This window comes from Manacus candei, unplaced genomic scaffold (genome assembly GCF_025592945.1).
Source record: "Manacus candei isolate 608988 ecotype Guabito, Panama unplaced genomic scaffold, ASM2559294v1 h1tg000011l, whole genome shotgun sequence".
Lineage (NCBI taxonomy): Eukaryota > Metazoa > Chordata > Aves > Passeriformes > Pipridae > Manacus > Manacus candei.
Window position 1 is genome coordinate 14613587 of NW_026138059.1, and position 22952 is coordinate 14636538.

Sequence of the window (22952 nt, forward strand, 5' to 3'; positions counted from 1 at the left end):
TCTTCCCCTGACAAGGAAGTTGTAGAATGCAATGAAGTCTCCCCTCAGTCTCCTCTTCTCCAGGCTGAACAGACCAAGCAACCTCAGCTACTCCTCATACTGCTTCCCCTTGCTGAACTTCATATGGTTGGTGATTGCCCAGTCCTCTAATTTGTCAAGGTCTCTCTGCAGGGCCTCCCTGCCTTCCAGGGAATCAACAGCTCTTCCCAATTTTGTATCATCTGCAAACTTGCTTGGTATCCCTTCCAGTCCAGCATCCAAGTCGTTTATGAAGATGTTGAAGGGCGCAGGGCCCAAGATGGAGCCCTGTGGAACCCCATTAGTGACAGGTCACCAGTCTGATGTTACCCCATTCACTGTTACTCTCTGTGCTTGATCTGTGAGCCAATTGCTCACTCACCGCATGTGTTTATCCAGCTGTGTGTAGGACATTTTGTTCAGAAGGATACTGTGAGAGATAGTCTTGAAAGCTTTACTGAAATCCAAAAAGATGACATCAACTGGCTTCCCTTGGCCAGCTAGGTGGGTTACACTGTCATAAAAGGAAATCAGGTTTGATGAGTAGGACTTTCCTCTCATGAAGTCTGTGACCAACAACTGCATTGTCTTTCAGGTGTTTTTCAGTACCTCCCAAAATAATCTTCTCCATAACTTTTCCAGGCACTGAAGTGAGACTGACAAACTTGTAGTTTCCAGGGTCCTCCTTCTTGCCCTTGTTGAAAACTGGGACAACGTTCACCATCTTCGAGTCAGCTGGGATGTCTTCAGATTCCCAAGACAACACCTTTGCCTTGTCTCATCCTCATCCTGTAACAGGCCAATGATATTTCTATACTGCCTATTGCCATTAATATATTTGAAAAACTCTTTTTATTATCCCTCACGTTTCTGGCCAGCTTCAGCTCCAGTTGAGCTTTGCCACTCAAATTTTCTTCCTACAGCAGTAAGTGGAATTTCTCTGTTCTTCTCATGCCCCTTAATTTACTTCCACTGGACATACATCTTCCTTTTTTGCCTTATTTCCAAGAGAAGATCTTTGGTCAACCAAGTTGGCCTTCTGTCCCATCTGCTTGACTTGCGACATATGGGAATTGCCTGCTCCTGTGCCCCATGGAGGTGATGTTTAAAAAGTGACCAGCACTGATGGACCCCAGCATCTGCAAAAGCATTCTCCCAGGGGACCTTACAACCTTACTAATCCCCTGAGCAGCCTGAAGTCTGCTCTTCTCATGCCCAGAGTTGGCACTTTTCCTCCTGTTAACAGAGATTTTAAACTCGATCACTTTGTGGTCACTCTGGCCAAGACGGCCACCAATCTCCACTTCCCTCACAAAATCCACTCTGTTGACAAGCAGCAGATCAAGAAGGGCATCTTTCCAAGTTGGGTCCCTTAGGACCTTTTCCATATAGTTGTCTTCCAGGTTTTTTAGGAATCTTCTGACCAGGGTTGTACCAGCTGTGTGACAGTCCCAGTTAATTTCTGGCAATTTGAAGACCCCCACAAGGACAAAGGCAGTTGATTTGGAAGTGTCTCTTAATTCCTCAGAGAATAATTTGTCGGTGTCATCATCTTGGCTAAAAGAGAGCCATGACCTCTCTAAACTCTGCACTCATCATGATTGAGGCAGCTGCCCAGAGTGACCTCCAGTGGAAACTCTCTGTTGCCCTGGTATCAGCTGCAGGGTGTGCCCTGCTCTTGTGCTTGTATCGGAGGGCAGCAGTGGGCACCCCTGTGGGACGTGTGCTCAGGTAGAGGAACTCCTATGCTCAGTGATAGAGCACCTGAAAAAGGTAAAGTAGATTGAGTAGTATCAGGGAGAGTGAGAGAGTGAGGCAGACTACTGGAATTGGACCCTGCCTTCCCTGGGACAGGCACAACAGACAGGATGTATGATAGGGAAGATTCCCTCTATCCAACTGTCTGAACACAGCAACTGAAGGGATAGGAGGCAATGGCAAAAAGTTCCTGCCCAGCACACCATCTCCTCTGGTGACCACACCTGCAGCTGCCCGGGCACAGTAGGTGTGAGACTCTGCAAGTGGAACTGAACAACAATGAGGATGATGGTCCATCTAGCTTGGAGGTGCTGCCAAGGTTAAGTCAGTCTACACTTTGCATCAAAACTGACTCCATAAAGAAAAAAAGTAGGTCACTGCCATAGGAGACTCCCTAAGAAGTCTCCTCAAAGACTTTAAGGGTTAGAGATGTGAAGACAAAGCTTCTTACTCTGCTGCTGCCCTCAGATTAATATCCATTATTTATTTTTCTGGTGGCCAATGATGAAGCTGCAACAAGAAGAGCAATCAGCAGAGTCTTCAGAGCCTTGGGATGACTGGTTAAGGGATCAGGAGCACAAGTGGTGCTCTCTTCTGTCCTTCCAGTAGCAGGGAATGATGAGGGAAGAAACAGGAAGAGCCAACTGATAAATAGCTGGCTCCAAGCCCAGTATCACTGGCAGAATGGAGTCAATGATATTAAAGGCCTTTTCCAACATAAATGATTCCATGATTCTGTGATACCTTACATAAAAAAACGTAGGCAGGGGTTGAAAATAGGTCCCCAAAATTACATTCCACACGTACCTTATCTTAGACAAAAAGGTCATTGTCAGAAACTTAATCCACATTCTGATCCCCCTCCAATTGAAGCAAAACCATTTCCATAATCAGTGGGGATTTTGCTTAATTAGAAAGGGCGAGTCTGCAGAAATTTTTCTTTTTTTCTCTTACAACAGTTCTGTTTCTTAAGAACTGCTTTATTGCAGTACTGTATATTTGAGTTTCTTTTTATTTATTATTATCATATTGGTTGTATTTAAAGTAATTATAGATTTACAGATGTGGTTTTGAAAGAATGATATAAATTACTTTAACATAAAATACACTTTCTTATTAAAACACAAAGCAGAAAGTTTGATCATTCATATTCTGAAGCTAGTTACACTGCTGTAAAGCTAGTTATTTCACTAAATTCTTTATTTTCAGATCAGCTACTGACATCAGTGAGTAACATTTGCCTATTTTGATTAACTAAATTAGGGACAGTTTGAAAATCATTTGATGAAATACTATGCAGCTAGTGACAGTTTTAATAAATGAAATATTGTTTATTGAATCGAGACGTTTGATGGTAGAACATGCCTTCCATAATTGAACAGAATTACTGACCTGTATGAATTGTAAAGTAATTCAAACCAAGATAAATTCAATGAAAAAACCCTTCCACAACTGCAACAGAATCTAAAGCAAGAATAAAAAGAAAAAGCATAATAAAAAATCAAGCCAACAAAAAAAAAAGTTACCTGTCCTTTTTCCAAGCACATAGTACACTTATTTTCTTTCTTTAACCTTCAAAGAAGTGCATTTCAATATCCCATACTTTATTAAAAAATAAGTTAGAATATTCATGTATCTTAACCAAGCATTTAGTATTACATCTTTTGAGAGCACAGATCTAGTATTAAAATATTAATTTCTTCATTTTGTTGTTGTAGTAATAAAGACCTGATAGATTCTTACCAATTAACAAAAAACACTTTTGAAAAACTCAAAATAGTGTAAAACGCTATCATATTACTAAGGTGGACTTTGAAATTCTGTGATTTTTACTTTCTAATCCTCTTAAAATGTACATGTAATGTATTCAACTTTAGTAAGTGGTAGGCAGTAACTTGGTAAATAATGAAAATTACAAACCAATAATAGAATAAAAGTGAATATTTAAAAGGATAAGTTTCCTTTTTTCCATCAATTATTTTAAGAATTAGAACTCAGTTAATAATTAAAAGCTTTCAGCATTCCCTCTGAGAAGGAAAGAGTTCCCAGCAACCACATAACAATTCCTGCCAACAACTTTTATAAGCAGAGACCTAAAGAAATGCCTCAATCAAAGAGGCATAACTGTGCTTGGCTTTCTCACACATAATCTCCCAGGTGATCTGTACACTGTGAGATTATCAATGATACCTTCTCATTACTTTACATTAAAAAATTAAATTAAATAGATGTTTTAATGAAATTGCTAGTCTTCATTCAATAGCCAATGTTTTGCTGAAAATTTCATAGCTAAACATGTGTTATTCATTCAATTTACTCTTCTTCCAAGTCAAATGCACTTGCTCAACAAGTCAAAACAAGTGCTGCACTGCAGCTGCTCCAGTAATAATTAAATGCTGGAAGGCTTTCAGTTGTTGATTCAAAATAAGTGGAAAAGCAACACGCAGCTTTTCTTATGCTGGTTTGAACATGGCCAGTGTAACTAGAACAAAGAGATGGAGTTTTGGAAGTGAATATATAAATATAAGATATAAAAGATAGTTGGCTAAACAATTCCTCACAATCTACTTTTTCTGATGATTTCAACAGTATAATGCACTGTATCCTTCAGCCTCCCAAATGCAAAACTTTCATTGCAGTTGTTTAGCTGTAGCATGAAGCACAGAAAAATACAACTGCACATATGTGCTTTTTCATTTTTAGTAAGGACCCTGTGGTTTCTTCATTATTTTAAGTCACACTATATTACAAAGGCTCTCCAATCACAAATACTTATGTTAACCTAAATCTGATAGATTTTCAATTATTATCAGTTTCATCAATGATAAATAAATCTGTATTTGAAAGAATAGATCAGATCAAAGTTTCATCATGTAGTTCTGAAATAATACATCATGATAAATCAAATACATACAGATAAATTAGCTAATCCTTACACTGGTATGCCTCAGGTTGCTAGTTTTGTCTGCTTTTTCAACGATGTCTATTTTGCCTCATCTTTGGTGAAGCCAGTATATTTTGATGCCATCTGTCAATAGACTTCCATTTTTTCCCATGTTTAATTTTGTTTTTCTATAATCAGATCATCACAAAGAAAACTAACAATTATTACCAGGTTTCTGACTGTGTGTGAAAGTCAGAATGTCAGATCAACACAACCTCAAGGTTAACAAATGACAGAAGAAAAGATCCCTCTTGGGTTCAGCTGCAGCTGAACAGAAACAAAAGTTATACCTCTGGGATCCAATGGTCAGAAAATAGGTGTAAGTTATAACTGTTTTGGCACTGTAAAAGTGTACAGATGGAACATAACTTCTGAGGAGGGTGAAAGGGTGTATATCATCATAGGACGACTGGCAGGGAAGGAAAAGCTAAACACTAAAGCACACTCTATCTTCCCACATCTCCTTAGTTCCTGCTCATATTAACCCTCTGCTCACTTCCACCCACTGGTGGAAGTCATTCTACCACTTACCATTCACACATCATCTAATAAAATCCATCTATTTTCTAACATGGAATTTGTTGGAAATACTTCCACCAAAGTTTTGTCTGCATGCCAGACTGGCTACAAACAGATAGGCAGTATTTTCTGCTTCGGCTGTGCTCACATCTGAGTATTTAAATATTACCCATACACTGACCAAACATTCCACAAAAAACAGTCTAGTTGTAACAAGGATGAGGAAGGAAACCCTCAAAAACAACACATTTAGAGAGTAGAAAACGGTTTCATTACATATAAGAAATTAAAAATTATTTTACTAGGCTACATCATAGACAGGATGTTAACTACATTCACAAAAATAGCTGCTCACAGGCTATGTGCTTAGCTGGTGTGCCAGCTTAGCTCAAATGAGTTCAGAGGTCCTCAGATATATTCTTTGGTTGCACAAGCACATACCAGGCTAATCACTGTACTGACAGAGTCATCACCATAGAATTAAAAATGTAAAGAGACTGGAATTTCATCTTTTATAAACTGTTACCGCTTGTTTTGAAAGTTTGTCCTATGCATTCTTCCTGTTGGCCAGCACCAAGAACCCAACTAGGAGACTCTAGTGCTGAGAAACAGAGCAACAGAGCCAGAAGCACAGCAGAGATAGGCCCTCACAGACATTACACTGGAAGCAAACAGGAGGAAGATGAGGAGGAAGAGCAGACAGGAGACTGGCCAGCAATGGTGAGGAATGGCACTTTCAGGCAGCATGTTTTAACAGCCAGTTTGGGAGCTGGCTGTGATTTTAACAGTCTGTTAATACTGATTCAAAACGCACCCTTTCCTCTGCAGCTCCATCAGTCTAATCTGATAATGATTTATTCTCACAAAGAGAGATTATTTCACCCCCATATAACTGCTCATATGGAATAAGTCCCCTCAACAAGAAGGAAAAAAAAAATGGACTTTTTTTCTTCCTGAAGGAAGTTTAAAACTTACTACAATTAATGAATTTGAACCTCTTTCAGGGAATAAACTCACTGACTATTAGTGAATAAAGTATCTCTGGGTTAGCCATCCAGTATTATGCCTGCATTGCCAGAGGAAAGGAAAGCTAATCTTCACAAGCTATATTTGTGCCATGAAAGAGCTCAGATTAACTCTAGGTAATGTGACAGTAAGTCGTGATCCCTCACAGTAGATTACTTTGGACAGACCTAGGGAGAGAGACACAGGAGTCTCAAAATGACATAAAAATCAAGAAAATAATTTCCAAAGTAGAAAGAAAAAGTATGACACTTTGAACACACAGCACTGTTCATTCAACAATTGTCTGATGCCAGATCATCACTCCCTTCCAAAAAAAAAACGTAATTCACTCCACAGCATCAACTACCTCTGGATTTTATATTCACACACAGACACAGACACAGACACACACACACACACATATATAATAAAACAACATTTAAAATATATTTACTTACATTAAAAATTTGATATATAAAAAAATGTTTCTCCCTGTAAATGTGATCTCATTATGATATACAACCTCATTAAACGTGATTATTAATTCAATAGTTTAAGAAGTGATGAGAAAAAATATTACTTTTTGAAGACCCATAGTGTATAGCTATAGGATATAAAAAAGGAGCTAACCAAGGAATCAGAGAAAAGAAAAAACTTCTTTCTGAAATAGTACCTAATTTTAAATTACCATGATAAACAATACTATATAGTGGCACATTATACTACCTCTCAAAATTCTGAAAAACAAACCAGTCCTCCCTGAAAGTCATCATATGTCATTGTGTGATTTCAGATATACTTACTATTGCTTAACACCAAAGGGGATTTAAACATTCTGATCTTTCAAATACCTTATTATGACATTAAGCAAATTCTGTGTTCTATTTTTAATCATATAGGCTTGTAACTAAAATCAATACATAAAAAACATTTAACTATGTAAATGTAATTTTGTCTAGTTGAACTGTAGGTTAAACCTTTGCTACAGGAAAGACAGCACTTCTAGCTTTCACAATATTGTTCGGTTCACGGTGAGCTGTGGGCAGTACTGTGTAAGTCTAGAGGCTCACCTAAGTAACTTGTCTTTTTTATCTAGAATATAACTCATGTTGGATGACAAACCATTACAATAATGCCATAATTATGTGTAGTTTACCACTATAGACAATTAATTCTTCGTGGCACTTCATTCTCCAATAAGTCTAACTATCAGAGTTTTAATAAAATAAAATTGAAGGTATATTCTTTTGCCTTGTGTTCCTTAAAGTCTTGGGACTGGACCTTCAAATCATAATAATAATGTTATAGCTTCTATTTCCTTTTCTCTTCATTCATTTTAGGAAATCAAGTTTACTATAATCTTATAAATCAAATTTATGGTAAGTGAGATATGGAACAACAGCAGTAGAGGAAGCAAACGTATATCTTATCATTAGTGAGAAGCAATATATTCAATGCCATGTGTTTCAAAAGCCATCAGCTATATGAAAAGCATTGTAAAATAAGAAGGATTTGAAGTTGCTTTCTGAGCCTTTGGAGTGCCCATTTTCAAGAATTGCAGCTCTTTCTGGGTGTTAATTTGTTTTAATTTTTGTTTTGCTGCAGCTACAGGGGATAATTGCTGCTCTTTAATGAAAGCTTAGATGTGCTCAGAAATCATCAATACACAGAAAATCTCATAGCAAAGATTACATAAGTCTCAAAAAGCTCTTGGGAACTGGGAATTCTGAAGTTTTGCAAAACCACAGAGAAACCACTTGTAACAACAGAGGGTTGTCTCTTTTATATCATCATATGTGAACCTCAGCCCTTTCAGTACTGTTGATAGGTCTTTCACTCCTTTCTTGATCTCTTTGGAGAAATATCCAAGCAGTCAATCAGAGAGGAGAGGCCCTTCTCAGAACAAAGAAAATCGTGTGATTTTATTCACAGGAGTACCAATGATCCTACATGGATCCAATTTTGCAATCGACTGGACAAGCCACAGCTTTTATTGACCTAACTACAAGATTACTCAGCACCTCATACCACTGAATTCTGCTGCTGTTTTAGTCTTCAGGTCTTTGGAGCAGATCCATAAACTCTCCTCCTTATTTCAAAATGTTACAACAGGATGTAATTAAGTACAATTAACAAGGAGGTCAAACGGTCATCTGATAAACATTGGTCCAAACAGGCAGCTTGAAAGGTCAGGGCTGGTAAAGCCACATAGTATCGATGGGAAAGAATATTATGATTTAAGGGGGAAAAAATCCCAATGACTAAAACTGAAAAAAGATTTACATGCTTTCTATATTACATATACAAAACCATGCACACAGACTGATATGCGTGCACACATGCCTCAGAGAGGCACAAACCTGAATTCTGAGAACAAGAGGTAAGCTATCCATACATCCTCTCTTCATTGCACCAGAACACGAATCTCAGTTTTTGTGTTTAAATTCCAGTGTTTCTTTTTCATTATTTTGTAAACTGTCTATTTTAAGAACACTATACTTGTTGTCCTTTTAGAAGGACTTTTTTTAACCCTTTCTAAAATAACACTTGCAATCACTATGATGAAATGGAAGGTGCTGTGAGATTCTTGGGAACAAAGTATTTTACAGAGTGAACAGTTAGAGTAAAAAGAGGTTTTGCAAGAAGAAAGCTATGCCAGTTCCCTGCAAGGCCAAAGAATGACAGTGCACAGAAGTGAAAATGAACACAGAAATATTTGCCCATCCTCGTTTTATGGACTGGAAAACAGAGGCACACTGTTTTCATTCTCTATCTGAGGCTCTTCGAGTTTTTCCTGTTTGGCTGCTCATACATTTCACTCTCTGACTTTCAGGTTTAGGCTACTTGGGGGCCAGGACAGACTCACTGCAAAGCTTTTGCACACATGTCGTATATGAAGCAGCAAGGTAACCTGGGCAGGAGCAGCAGATTAACCTTTGGGATCACTAGCATGTTATGACTTGTAGTTACTGACAGATATCCCAGCTGAGGTAACCTTGGGAACAACTTTCCCGAAGCTGTGTTCCTGCTGGATCTCTGCCATCATAAATCACCACAAAGACTACAGCTGTCATGGGGTTGTATGCTGGGCTTGGACTTGCTCCCATAGCATTATCATCCACACTACTGTTCTCCCACTCTTTCAATTTCTCAGGTAATGTTTTTGCAAACTGCACCACTAGAATAGCATGGCTTCAGGCACCAGGTGCCATCAGGCATCCTGCCTACTACTCCAAAATCAGAGTCCCTGCTTATTCAGCGTCCCTGCTGTTTCTTTCTTCTCTGGTCCCAAAACAGAACAGAACAGAATTTTTTTGCCAGAATTTTGTTTTTTGCCAGAACAGAATTTAACACCTCTGGCTCCAAAAATGGTTCCATTCACAATTGTAAAAGTCAAACACAATATATTATTGAAATTATTTTGCAGTACATTATAGTTGCATACTCCACCTGTATTTCCCCTCCACTTTTAAAAGACGAATCTTTTAAAAGGATGTGCTTAGCCAAATTACTCTTAATTTATAATAGTTACTGTGGAATAGGGATACAGAGCATAAGAATTTAGCTTAATTAATTTGACTACAGTCAAATACCTATGAATTAAAACAAGAATAATCTCATTTAATAGACACAAAGGGATATAATTACAGAATCATTGAAGTTGGAAAAGACTCTTATGTTCTCATGGGGTCTGAATAAGTAATATTGTTAAGTAAGGTAAAGATAAACCTAACAGAAATTCTACCTGTTAAAATTTCTTCCTCTTTCTGCTTCTCCTTGAAAAAGAGAGTTAGGTAGAATTTTGCTTCTGTAAAGTCACTTGTTGTCCAGCTATGGATACATTTCATGTACCAGACTAGCTGTCCTGGTTAGTTTTCTAGGTTCTGACTCATTAATAATTGTTGTCTCAGTTTGCCCTGAATTACAGTGGGAAAAAAAGTAAAATCACATTTTGGTAAGGTATGACACACGTCACCAAGTTGTGGTTGATAAAGTCAAGTCCTTGATCTATTGCACCAGAGCTGTTGCTCAAAAAGAGTTGGAAAATAAACATTTAAACACACCTTTTGGTACATCCTTCAATAAGAGTGGGAAGTTTCTGAGTGGAGAGCTGATCTGTAAAACCTTTCCTTTTCTACTTGTTTTATAATCATATTTTGTATAGAAACAAATTCATAACTCAGTACAATACACAAACCAGCTCCTGCTTGGTGTGCCCCACCCACAAACTTAAATAATGTAGTTGTCAGGGTTGACAAGGTCTGCCTGCTATAGCATTTCTGTGTTTTATAGGAAAGTTTAACCAGGGGTGTTATTTTAAGAGATGAGCAAATGGGGAAACCCCATGGCCTAGCCAATAAATATGAACTTTAGGTGCAATGGAGCACTCATAAATATGACTCAGAACAAGGGGATTCATTGTTTCTCCTGACCCCTTTTAGCTGCTCCTCTGATCTCAGCCTCTCTGTGTGCGTCATGGCAGCTCTTATCCTTTAACCTGTGGTTTTTAAAAGCTAGCTTCTAAGTTATTTATGGCTGCAAATGTTAGTAGCCCATCTGTGTACTCCCTGCACACACATACTGAAGGGTGGGGGGAGCTGCATTTTATTTTGCAAGGATGAAAAGTTTTGCCCAGGAAGCCAAGTGCCTGGGGAGGTTGAAGTAGTTTGTCTGCCACAAGGGACTGAGAAGAAAAGTGCTCCTTTTGCCATCAGGGCTTACTGAGAGAAGAAACCCATAACTGGACTCATTTTCCCTTTCATTTGTACATTGTCTGTCTTTACCATGCTCCTTGCCCTCTGTCTGTCTGCATGCAACTTCTTCTCTCTACCATAATAAACTTCCACTTTTGTAACTCTGCAGGCATGGGAAATGCTCTGAAGTGATACAACATCATGCTGCATGTGAGGAACAGAGGAGTAGGACTAAACCTTCCAGTAATACAAGTTCCTGCAGAGGCTGTTTTTCTGTTATGGACATTACCCGTGCCCAGCAGGCCTGTATCCAGCCCCCATTGTTGGTTGTTACCTACTGAGAAGAAGAGGTAAAGCCTGGCCTGTGCTTTGCCATTTTTCTCTCATGCCTGCTCTCATTCCTTCCCTCTCCGTTTCCCGCACTGTCGCCTAATCTCACCACTTCTTGGCCTTTAATCCTTTCTACAGCCAAATGTCACTGACATAAAACTAAAGTTCAGTGACCCTGCCTAGACTGTGGGAGTTAGAGACAAGGGAAAGGACAAGGAGGAGAGGATAGGAAAAAGTGTGGGAAATAATTAGAAAGTCTGGTAGCAGCCAAAGCCCTCCTGAAGCCCTGGGGAGCCTTTCTTTAGCTGGAGGCTGCAATTGGCACTTCATAAACTGTTCATTCTCAGCTATGTGGAAACACCAGATGACACCTAGAATGATCAGACTGCAATCAATCAATTTTCTGCAAAAGTATATTAGTTTGTACGCCTATGAAAGCAAGCTGAAAGGAACCACCATGGTTAAAAAGAGAAGAAAAAGGAACTGACCCTGTTGTTATTACCTCCATAACTCAGGCAGTAAGCAGGCAGATAGCCATGGTAAAATTCTTTGCATAATTTAACGCTCAGAGAAAATAATAACAGGAGCAATAAGTGTGGGAGATCACATAGGTGCCAAAGTTGTCCTGTTGTCTAAACAAACAACCCAGAGTTTAGGGAGCACACCAAAAGGGTCTTCATCCAATCCTCATGCCCTCCACACAGAGGCGTCTCCACAACTTCCCTCTTTCTCTTTCATGGCTAGCCAGAGTCACTGCAAGATTGCATTTTCCTGGGAAAATATGCACTGTACAATACATACAATCACCACAACCCCACCCAAAGTCTGTGTTTAGTCTGGAAAGGAGTGCTTCCTAAAGAAGAAGCAGAACTGGGTCAGCCATTCTTCCCAGTTGGAAAAATATTAATAACAATATATTTATATATATCCATAAATATATATAGCTTTTCACCATGCACGTCTAACCATCTGCTAAATCAGTTTCTCTTCAGTTATCTGCAATTTCTTTCAAACCTGTCGGCAAGGAAAGTCAGACAATTTTATACCCCAGTTAATGGAGAGTTTGACATTTTTTTGGCTAGTTAGATACAATAATTTACTTGGATTTAAAGTGTTAACTTTGGCAAAAAAATTAATTGGCAGTTATAGAAACATTATTTTGTTAGGTGATATTTATGGATCACACACAAACCTATTTTGAGGTAGAGCTATATAATTCATAAGATTCATGTAACTTGAGAGATTTCAAAGGAAATATAAAATATTTCAATATAAAACAACAAATGTAGTATAATTCCAAAAACGAATATGGAGAATACTTCTTACTCAATATCAAAAGCAAACTCTAACAACCTGTTCTGTCATCGCACAAAAATTGGTTAAAACTGTCTAATGAATTGTAAGGATTGGATGAGGATTTTTTAGGGCATGTCATTCTGTGGGTAAAGTCCTTTTGTTCCAGAAATGAATAAACTTATTTAGCAAAAAGCTCTATTAATATTTAATTTTATAATAGAAAATTATTTCATAATTAATATTTATTTCAAATGTCTGACTGAATATCTAGGTCACAAGAAATTCATTCCACTCACTGATTGGGTGACAAAAATTTTATTAAGGGGAAAAAAAATCTTAGGATTTCAAGATGTCAAGTGATAGCTAATTTGGATGAAGGTTAAATGAGACCTGCTTGATCTAATTTGCTTTAAATTTTATGTTAAAGAGTGAAAAATGACATCTTAATGACTTTGGGTTGCCATTCAAAAAAACTTCACAAATGTTTTCCCATTTTTTTCTCAGTGTTGCTCCCATTCCAAAATTAAAGACATGGGGTCTATTTGCTATTTAACAAGTTTTATCTCTGTAATAGCATCCCTCTGTTCAAGGCAAGATAATAGCACTATTTCTATCACTTCAGTTAAGGCTGTGTCAATATTTTCATTAGAAGTCTGCATTTTACAAACTAAAACTGTACTACAGACAAGGAAATTCACCTACAGTTAAAATTACGACAGCAACATCTGAAATCCGGTGGAAAAGAAAGAAGGAAAATATGTTCATTTCTAAGCTTTGAGGAGAAAAGTTAATGATCCCAGCTCCCCTTCCACAGCTCCTGGCATTTTATAGTTTAGCACTCCATATCCCTCGCTGATGATATGTTAGCTGTGAGTGGAAGGTTGTAGAAACTGAATTAGTTTAATTTAAGAAATAAGCTACTATATATGCTCAAGGTCTGATCACAGTTAAGAATCCTTTCTTTTTCATATATAACAAAAATATATTTGTGCAGGTATTTGTTGTGGATCAATATATTATAGACTTCTCAAAGTAGCTGCATAAAAAGTTGTTCTATGCCACATTAGCATTCTCCAGTGTACACAATGGGCTGTAAATCTTTTGAATTTATGTATTTGCTTAGTGATTCAGGTTTTAAAAAAGAATGTGAACTTTAAGACAGTGTACAAACTTGGGGTAGAGAAGATGGAGAAATATGAACAGCCCTCTGCGCCTCAGACCAAAATTTCCATTGATTTCAGCGTCTGATTTAAGAACTGAATGCAGTACATGTGTCTTGAGGATTATATGATTGTGGAGTCACATTATGTGTGAAGAAGAAAAGCTGTCTTTCTGGAGCGTACCAGTTACTTTAAAAACCTCAATAATATCGTATCCTTCTTAGCATATGTAGGGCAGGGTCACAAATTTTATTTCATGTTTTTAAGATTAATTTTATATGCTAAGAAAGAAAACATAACAGAAAACCACAAAACTTGTATGTATTTATCCCCTATTTTATAGAAGGTTCATATCAATTAACAGGAACATGTGAAGAAAGCAAATAGACTTGCTTATCTAATGAAACAATCTGCTAGAAGAAAAATTGACAGATGTGTTGTAAACAAATGAAAATACAGACCATTTGAATTGCATGAAAAGGAACACTTAAGCATAGTGGATTTAATGATCACTTTGACAACAATGGAAAAATCAATATTTGAAATGTTTAAATGTAGTTTACAAAAGTGCTGCTGTTTCTCCCAGCTTCAGATGTGTACATGTTTTTTTATTAAATCCCCCTCTTTCGGTGAGAGGTGAAGAGTGGGAACACTAACATTTATCTTAGAAAAGTCCTTCCCTTACTAAATTTTGAGTGAGTGGAAAAGTGAGTAGGACTACATGAATATTATTTGCCTGTTCTCTGAGGAACAGGGTATCCTATATATGTCATTTTGGGAGACCAGCCAAAAAGAAGATGCCAGAACTCTAAACAGTCAGGGCTTTGCAATAATATAATAAAATATAATAACAGGATAAAAAAACAACCAGTGAAGAAAACAAAGTTCTGAATTTGTAGGTGATATAATCAGATCTTTGAAAACCCCAGTGTGTTTAGTGGAGGATTTATTCTTTGACTGCTGGACCAAACCCAGTTAACTCCTCTGTTACACTCATCAATATTTATGGAGAGTTGCCAACACACACGGTCTTATACAAAACACAGGACAAGACATAATCTCTGTCTTGTTGTATCTTTCAAGAAAGAAAGAGATGGAAATTCTGATATAAATTCCAGTAGAAAGAACAGGTGTTTACAATTTTAACTTCAGGAGAAGTAAATGCATTCTTATTTTTCTCCCTGATTGCTTGACAGAATTATGATTGCAGTTCCCTTGATGATTATTTTCTAATTTTTTTTTTTGAAAGTGAGGCAGTTGCAACTCTGACAGCTTGATTTTTAATCAAAATTAGCATATAAGTTTCAATTTTTATTCTTTAATATAAAATTATTTGTCCTTGTCTATTTTTTTACTTTACCTTTTAATCTTACTCAGTCTTTTCAATTTTGTGCTTAATAATTCCTATCTAACATCTCAGCTACATAGTTATTGCTTTAGTACATATGTCTTAAATTTTTATAACTGGCTACAACTATATACAAAAGTTTCAATTTAAAATATCATGATGATTAATAGAGTTTTATAATTACACCTTCTGTAATTAATTGTGTGCAAGTATGAACACGGTGAATACTATTTTCAGAGCACATTAAGTTGATGCAAGTTGACCAAGGCTTCAGATCTAAAAGCAGTTGAGTTATTACTATGCTGCATCAGCATTTATTGATTTTAAGGTACAGTGTTAGCATTCACTTATCACTGCATATTTTTCCCCATTCTACATTAAAAGAGCTTGCCCTCATCTGTCACAACCTTATACTGCATAAATCATATAAAATGATCACTTAGTTCCGTGATTTACTTCATTTTAATGTTAATTATACTGAAACATAGGATTGTTTAATAAAAATGTTGAAGCTAATCTATATTGGTCATCAATATTTTTTACACGTTACATGGCAGAATGTGTGATAAACCACAATATCCAACAACTATGGAAGGGCATTTAAAGTGAATTAGGATTTAGACTAACTTAGAGCTGAGACACGTTTTAATTTTACAGATGCTGAATAAAACCTGACATTTACACAGTATTTTCTTATAAGTTAATGGTGTCTATTAATCATAATCACTTGAAAAATACAGCATCTTACCCCCAGTTTTCACCGTTTAGAAACATAAGATGTGCTTTAGCTTCTCAGAATTACTTTCTTAAGGCAATACTGGCTTCCCAAAAAAATGAGTCAAATATTAGAAATTTCCCACCCAAGGTAAGACACTCAGTGGAAACCTGCATTGTGCCTGAGGAAGTGCAGAAGGATCAGCCTAGGACATATCTGACACTGAGCTTCAGAGACTTCTACTTATTCACTGGAAGAAGTCCTCTTGAAATAAAAGGCATTTTGTGAAATCAAAGGCGGGGTCCCATGTAAATAGTCCTCAGGGCTGCTGTTTGAATGCTCTGCGACATATTTACAGAGGGTATTTCTCAGGACACACAAGGAAAATTTTTGCAGAATCAGCGCCTTGACTAATGCTGCGGAGATCAGAGCATTTCCTATTTTCCTGTATTATGTTGCCATTTTAAATTCAGCTGACTCCAGATACTCTGGGTAAATTGAGGCATGCAATGTTGACTTAAAAGTAATTCATGGGTAATATGTAACTGTTTCTTAAGGACAAGGAACACATTTTCAAAAAAAACAGATTCCATTTTTTCCTAGCCTGCTATTTCAGGAGCAAGAGCAAGAAGTAAATGTATTTAGAGGTGTGGATGTATGTTACCCTTAAGGAAAAAGATCTCAAAATTGAACACCTCCTTATCTGCCAAAAAATTAATGAAAAGTGATTTTATTAATACGAGAACTAAACTATAGTGTGTCACTTTCCTAGAAATTTAAATTATTGAGGATTTTAGTGTTTGGGAACATTTTTGATTCTGCAGCAAGGATCAAAGACATGATAGACATAAAAGGTACAGAATGTGTGTGATAATCTGAAAGTATTTTGGAACATGTACTGTTGTAGTGAAAGTATTATCCCGGAAAACAAGAGTTCATCAGATTTTGTACCAGTTTATTGAGAAAATTCAAGATTTCAATTAAATTTCTTGCTGTTCAGGTCAAACGAGAAGGGTTTTTTAGCCAAATTTATGAGTCCTGCAGCATTTAAAACACTTATAAAAACAGTAAATGCATTCCATGAATTATTTGCAGCTTTCTAAATGAGATTTAAGTTGCCTTTTAGTAAAGAGATCTGTAGTTGCTTTTTTTAACTACACTGTAACTGGTAAGCATGTTTATTATACTCAGAAGCCAATCTAATTTAGTTTTATCAGGTTTTGTGTCTGAACTGATATAATTTTCAAAAGCATTTTTTGCTTGCATGTTTCTGGTGTTTAATACTTTACTTGTTATTTAATTTATTTATGACACAGAAAATAAGAACCATTGCAGACTCTGAGCACCATGGCAGTATAATAAAATACAGTCTGTAGTAATTAAATAGAAATAACAAAGAAACAGCAACAGATCATTTAAAATCCAGCCATCCAGCTGAAAAGATAATAAAACTCTGACTCTAACCAACAGAAAAAAAACCACTAAATAACCTAAGAATTTTTTTTTTTAAATGGCTTAACTTTTCCCTTTTCATGATTTTCTAGGCTTTAAAATATTAACAACTGATGCTTGTTCGTGTGTGAGCTTTAAGGAAAACAGTGGGGGAAATAACTGAGCAATAGGCATAAGCGTTTGATTTTTTGAGATTACAAAAAAAAAAAGGAGTTAGTTGGCCTAAGGCTAGAATTTTCATTACATCAATGAAAGAAAGAAAACAGAAGCCAGCAGAGGGGAGTTATAGAAACTGACTTTATATAAACAGTGAGAAAAATCCTTTTTCCATGGCCACCTACAACGTAGCTACTTCACCATCAGTACGATTTTTCTTTTACCAGTGGCACAGCAGCCCGGGCCTGATCCTGCCGTTTTAGAACAGGTTACAGTCTGGCCGGGAGGTTTGCCCCTCACAAGATCTAGCGAACAGTTTGTCAAAGAGAGTAGAAACAAAAAAAAATTACACGTACCTAAATTGACAAAGCTCATGACCATGTCAGCATCATTCAGAAAGTTGGTGTCGTGCAGGCTGGCTAAGGGAGGATTCTGTGTGGTCAGGGGGATCATGCGAGATAATTGTATTCTCCGTGAATATCCATTTGGAGAGGCACGGTATCCTTTCTGTATCCCTCTGCTTTCCCCTGCCATTGATCCCTTTAGTGAATACTCCAGCTCCTCAGTATTCTCTTCATTTGTCATGGCATTATACAGGTCCAGCATGAAGAGGGGTGCAGAAGAAGCCTGCTTTCCTGGTGAAAATGGTCTGGGTCTGTGAGGTAAACCCAGGATAGAGAGAATCTCTCTCTGAATCTCCCTTCTCTCGTGGTTCCGCAGCCTCCTGTAAATAAAACTCGAATGGACATGATTGTCTCCTAAACCTCCCTGTGCGTGACCCACCAGAACCCAGCAATTCCAGAGCAAGCCCACGAAAGCTTTGAGTGCAGTTAGGTTCATCTTTGAAAAGAAAAAGAACAAAGAAAAAAAATCTTTTCTGCTACTTGTTCTGAGTTCCTATGAGGTCTGCTTTCCCAGTAGCTGAAAAACAAAATTTACCTATTCTTCATGTCAATGTCATCTCTAAACGTAACATCTTTGGTGATTCCTCTCCCCCCACCCTGTTTAAATATTATGGAATGTGTCAGGTTGCAGTTATTTCTAAGAAAGCTGAAATTCAGACTTCCAATTTTCCACTGTTGTTATCGGTTTTTCTGCATTTATGGAGCAGAAGACCAGTATTTTGTCAGCTGACCTAGGCATTCCTATATAAACCTTAGATAACCAGGTCTTTGGTGGGGAGCTGTATTAGCAAGAGCTGTTCTTCTGACACATTGTAGTTCCCAGAGTTATCTTCCCTTGTTATTCTGAGTTCTTCGTACACCTTGCGCTCTTCCCAAGATAAAATCCTGAGTCACAGATTTGTCTTGATCTGTACCTTGGTGGTGTAACACATGTTTGTCCAGCAGCCTGGTGATAACTTTAACATCGTTTGAATCGCTTGAGTGTAAAGTAATTCTAAAGCATGTACTAATCAAATTAATGTGTTGCCATGAATTTACTCGCAAAAAATAACCTTCCGTAAATCCATTCAAGCCTTTTCAGCTTCTGAACTGTTATTTCCAACTGTAGCAGGCACAAATATAACAGCTCTCTTCAAGAGAGATCTAAAGACTAATGTAAGCACAACCCTGCTGGGAAAGAAGAGGCTTCTCATTGTAATTTGAAACGAGTATAGCAAAAAAGTCCTTAACCCTTCTCTTGCCAGACAGAGCTTTAAATCTCTCTCTCCCTCCCCAGCTTACAGTAATACACCTAATTTTGGCTACTGGTTGTTTCTTTCCTAACAGCTTGCAGAATCAATTTTAACTGTAACAATTTTAAGACATATGGATAGCTAAAAGCATGGCATAATACAAAAGCTCTTGTGAGTCTTCTTATGAGTCTACAGTTTAGTAAACTTCAATAACAGACTAAAATAGCATCTCACTAATCCAAGAAATGTTTATGTTTTAGATAAGTTTAGCAAACAAAGGTGAATTTTTTAGTAAATTCTGTGGGAAATTTTGTTGGTGAGGCTTGATTCATTCTTTTCTAAAAATGTTGGGAATGCAATCTGAATGAAACAAATTTATTCAGCAAGTAAGATTTCAAATTGTGCACAGCCAATGTTGTAATAATGGTATAGTCACAACGTTCATAAACTGTAATTTGCAATGATAATTTATTCAAAGTACATTTTTACTCATAAATTGTTATACTACATTTCCCAGTAAATGTCAAAAGCTAGGATTTAATCCCATAGCCTGCTATTAACTGGAGAAGGAAACAGCTTAACTGAAGAAATAAAAATATTAAATAGATTTTAAAGCTGCTGCCCATGAAGTTAAGGTTCGACTTAGCATTTTTTGACAGCCAGTAACTGGTGTTTTCTTCTCACTGAAACAAAATCACCATGATGAATTTCATACTGCTAAGATTATTGGTGGTCATTTTCCTTCCTCCTATGATTTGCCTTTAGCCTTGAGGGGATTTTCTTTGATGAAGGGGAGAAAAAAGGAACAGAAAAGATTTTTGTCAACATGACACTGGGGAAAAAAACAGGTATATAAAATCCGTCCCATCAGGTTTTCCCTTACATGACACCTACTCAGCAAATCACGCAATTCTTGAGTAAACTTAGGAGTGTGACAGCAAGTATAGTCACACCCTAAGAAGCAAGGAACAATTTATCTAGTACATTGACCACAAATGAGTTTTTCTCATATTTGCGAGTCCTAGTTTATATTTACAGTCTAGTTCAGACATCATTAAAATACAGCTGATTCTCTGTCATAAATCAGCACATGTAATGAAACAATGCTTCTCCCAAGGAAGGATTTCTCTCATACTAGACCTGCTGAATTAACACTAAAGTTAAGAAGCTATTTAGCAAAAGTCTTGCTCTCCTCAGCAGAAGAGCAATCACAATCAGAACACATTTTCTTTCCTCATTGAGGTTTTCCATTAAAATCCATTTGTTATAAGAAAAGTATTATTTTCTGGTTTTTTTCTTCCTTTCACTTGCTCTGCTCAGACAATTCCAATGGTACATAAGACTTCACCAAACATATGTCTTTTTTGAATTTGGCCATCACATATCCTGCAACAAGGCTTCTTCCTCTTTTCCAGCAATATATTTCCATTTTTCCCTAAGCATTTGTAAAAGCCAATGGATTGACTGCTCAGAGGATTTAAGTCCTCAGCCCATCAGAATTTCCAGCTAGAGAAACTTCCTATATTGTCCCACTAGAGTGTCTAGAGGTCCACATTTAGTTAATCTTTTTTGCATTAAAAAAGCCAAAAAATGCCCTCAAGTTTGAGGATGCTTTTATGTAGTAAACATCTTTCCAGACAGAAACTGAATAAGAACACATATAAACTAGTAATCAAATGTTCCATGAAAACAGCTCCTGTTATTTTTTGACATAACCACAACTAAACAAGTAACCTAAAAACAAAGGATTTATTTTACATTAACCTACCCTACACTGAGACACTAAATATCCTTGATTGGAATACAAAAATAAGAAATTTTCATTAATATAAATACAACGTCCTTTTTTATAAACCACTGTTTCATAAACACTCATTGTTAGCATGATTATTTTATACAGGGGAGAGAAAGCTCTAAAACTGAAAGTCTTTGCTAAAGAAATGAAAGGTATCTGCAATTGCTCATATATTCTATTTTGCATTTCCAACATGAAACAACATACTTCTAAAGAAAAAAATAGAATTCCAACATGTCAAGATACACAGAGACAGAACTTCTTTCTTCCCCAGATGCTCAACCTGGTAGTAACATAAGAAATCACCTCGCCAGCCCTTATCCAGTCCTTTAAAAAGAAAAGGAAGACTAAAATTCCTCCAGAAGTGAGCTCCCATTAGGGGCAGATATCTGACACAGCAGCACCTGGAGAACAGGGTCTCAGAGGCAGGAAAGCAGCAGAGCACCGTGCAGGCACCCCTGGCAGAGCGAGACAGGAAGCAGCTGCATGATTTCTTAAACAATGTGGCATGAATGCACATGGTGAGTGAATTCAGAGCTCACTACATTTGTATTAACCTAAGCAATGTTAGAGCAAACATCATAAGGGAAGTAATGAAACCTGGGAATCCAGATCTTGCCAATCTCAGATTCCAATGGATCACCATTCACTGTAATAGTGAAAAAAATTGGTGAAAAAAAATGATGAGAAGAAAAGCTACCCAGCAGGTCACTCTAATCATTGAAGGTGAAAGTGTTTTCGTGGGTAATGCCCACTACTCAAAAATACACAAAAATCAGCAGATAGCTACTGAGGGCAGAATCCCTCCTGTTCTCAATATCACATCAGCTGAGCGTGATTCCCCACAGTAAAGATTCTCTGCAACTATTTAACAAAATAGACTAAAATGTAGAAGTTCTTTAAGACATTTGCAGTCTAAATCAGAAACCTATGCACGCTCAGGTTTCTGAATGATTCTGCTGGCTCGTTCCCTTCTTAATGACCAGCTAAATTTGGCATTCAGATCAATATTATGCATCAACAGATGATCTAGCATTAAAAATGTTTAAGTCTGTCCTTGTTATGTCTCTGCATGGCTATTGTTGCAAAAAGTACATGGAGAAAGACTTTTATAAAAAGTTTTCATGAGAGCAGAATAATTAGTGGTTAAAACTGCAGATTCCCCAGCAAAAAGAAAGCAAGTAGTTTGGACTCCTCCTGGCGCAAAATGTGACAGTGACACCACAGTTTGGCAAACCTGTTATACTACCTGTATCTAAGTCAGATTTACAGTCATATAGACTGCATGAGGTGTAAATTTTAGCCTTTGGACATGTATATGTCTGGACGTTCCAAATGTCCAATCAACAAAACCTGTATGATAGCTTCCTCTTAGTTCTTTATTTTGTTTTATTGGGGTAGATGTTGTATGACAATTGTATTGTCACCCTACCAACGTAAGAAAGAAACACAAATTTATTTTTCTGAATCAATGAAAGATGTGTCTCCTAATGCAAAGGGAATTCCATTTGTAATGGACACAGTGTGAAAATTGGTAGAATTAGCTGCAGAAATTGGCAGTTGAGGCATAAATTGTCATGTTTGTAAATGTTGCATATTGATATAATATTCAGGGTATTATTTATTTATAGAGAGAGTATTTCCATTTTATGCTGCAGGAAGAGGAATGCTTTGCTAAATAACACGCTGTGTGGAAGTGTTCAATACTTAGATTATAGTGTTATTTATTCAGTTACCAAACGGTTTCTTGTAGCAAAAGAGTTTTTCATCCAGGTTTACAGAACCTCAGGGAAAATCACAAATCAGCCTAGAAGGTAAGCACTTTTTTACAGAAAGGGCTCCAGCTTTAAATATAATAATGTGTGAAGTTTTTTTATTCATAGTACATGCACAGTGTTGTAAATCTATCAGCACAGAATACTCTGCAGCATTGAAATTATACTTTTCTTTAACATTAAGAAAATTGAGAAAAATAATTTAGCAATCTGCCTGAGAACTTTTTTGGAAACTTACTGTGCTCAAGAACTGGGAAAAAAAAAAAAAAAAGAAAAACTTGTTTCACACATATGCTTGAGAGTATGTGAACTGCAAAACATACAATTAATAATATGATCCAACATCACAGT

The 22952-nt window shown here is 36.9% G+C and overlaps 1 protein-coding gene across 2 annotated transcripts in view; it reads right to left on the bottom strand.

The window, feature by feature from the left end:
- BMP5 (bone morphogenetic protein 5) overlaps nucleotides 1-19048 on the bottom strand; it is a 55839-nt gene extending 36791 nt beyond the window's left edge. The window contains exons 1-2 of one of the 2 annotated variants that reach the window (XM_051777876.1): nucleotides 18714-19044; nucleotides 17752-18119 (exon numbers count right to left, since the gene is read on the bottom strand). In XM_051777876.1, coding sequence (XP_051633836.1) covers nucleotides 17752-18001 — 250 coding nt within the window. In that variant the 5' untranslated portion in view covers nucleotides 18002-18119; nucleotides 18714-19044. Of the gene's footprint in view, nucleotides 1-17751 lie in introns of both variants that reach the window. The other variant, XM_051777875.1, reaches the window with a different exon arrangement.
- Nucleotides 19049-22952: the final 3904 nt, after the last annotated feature.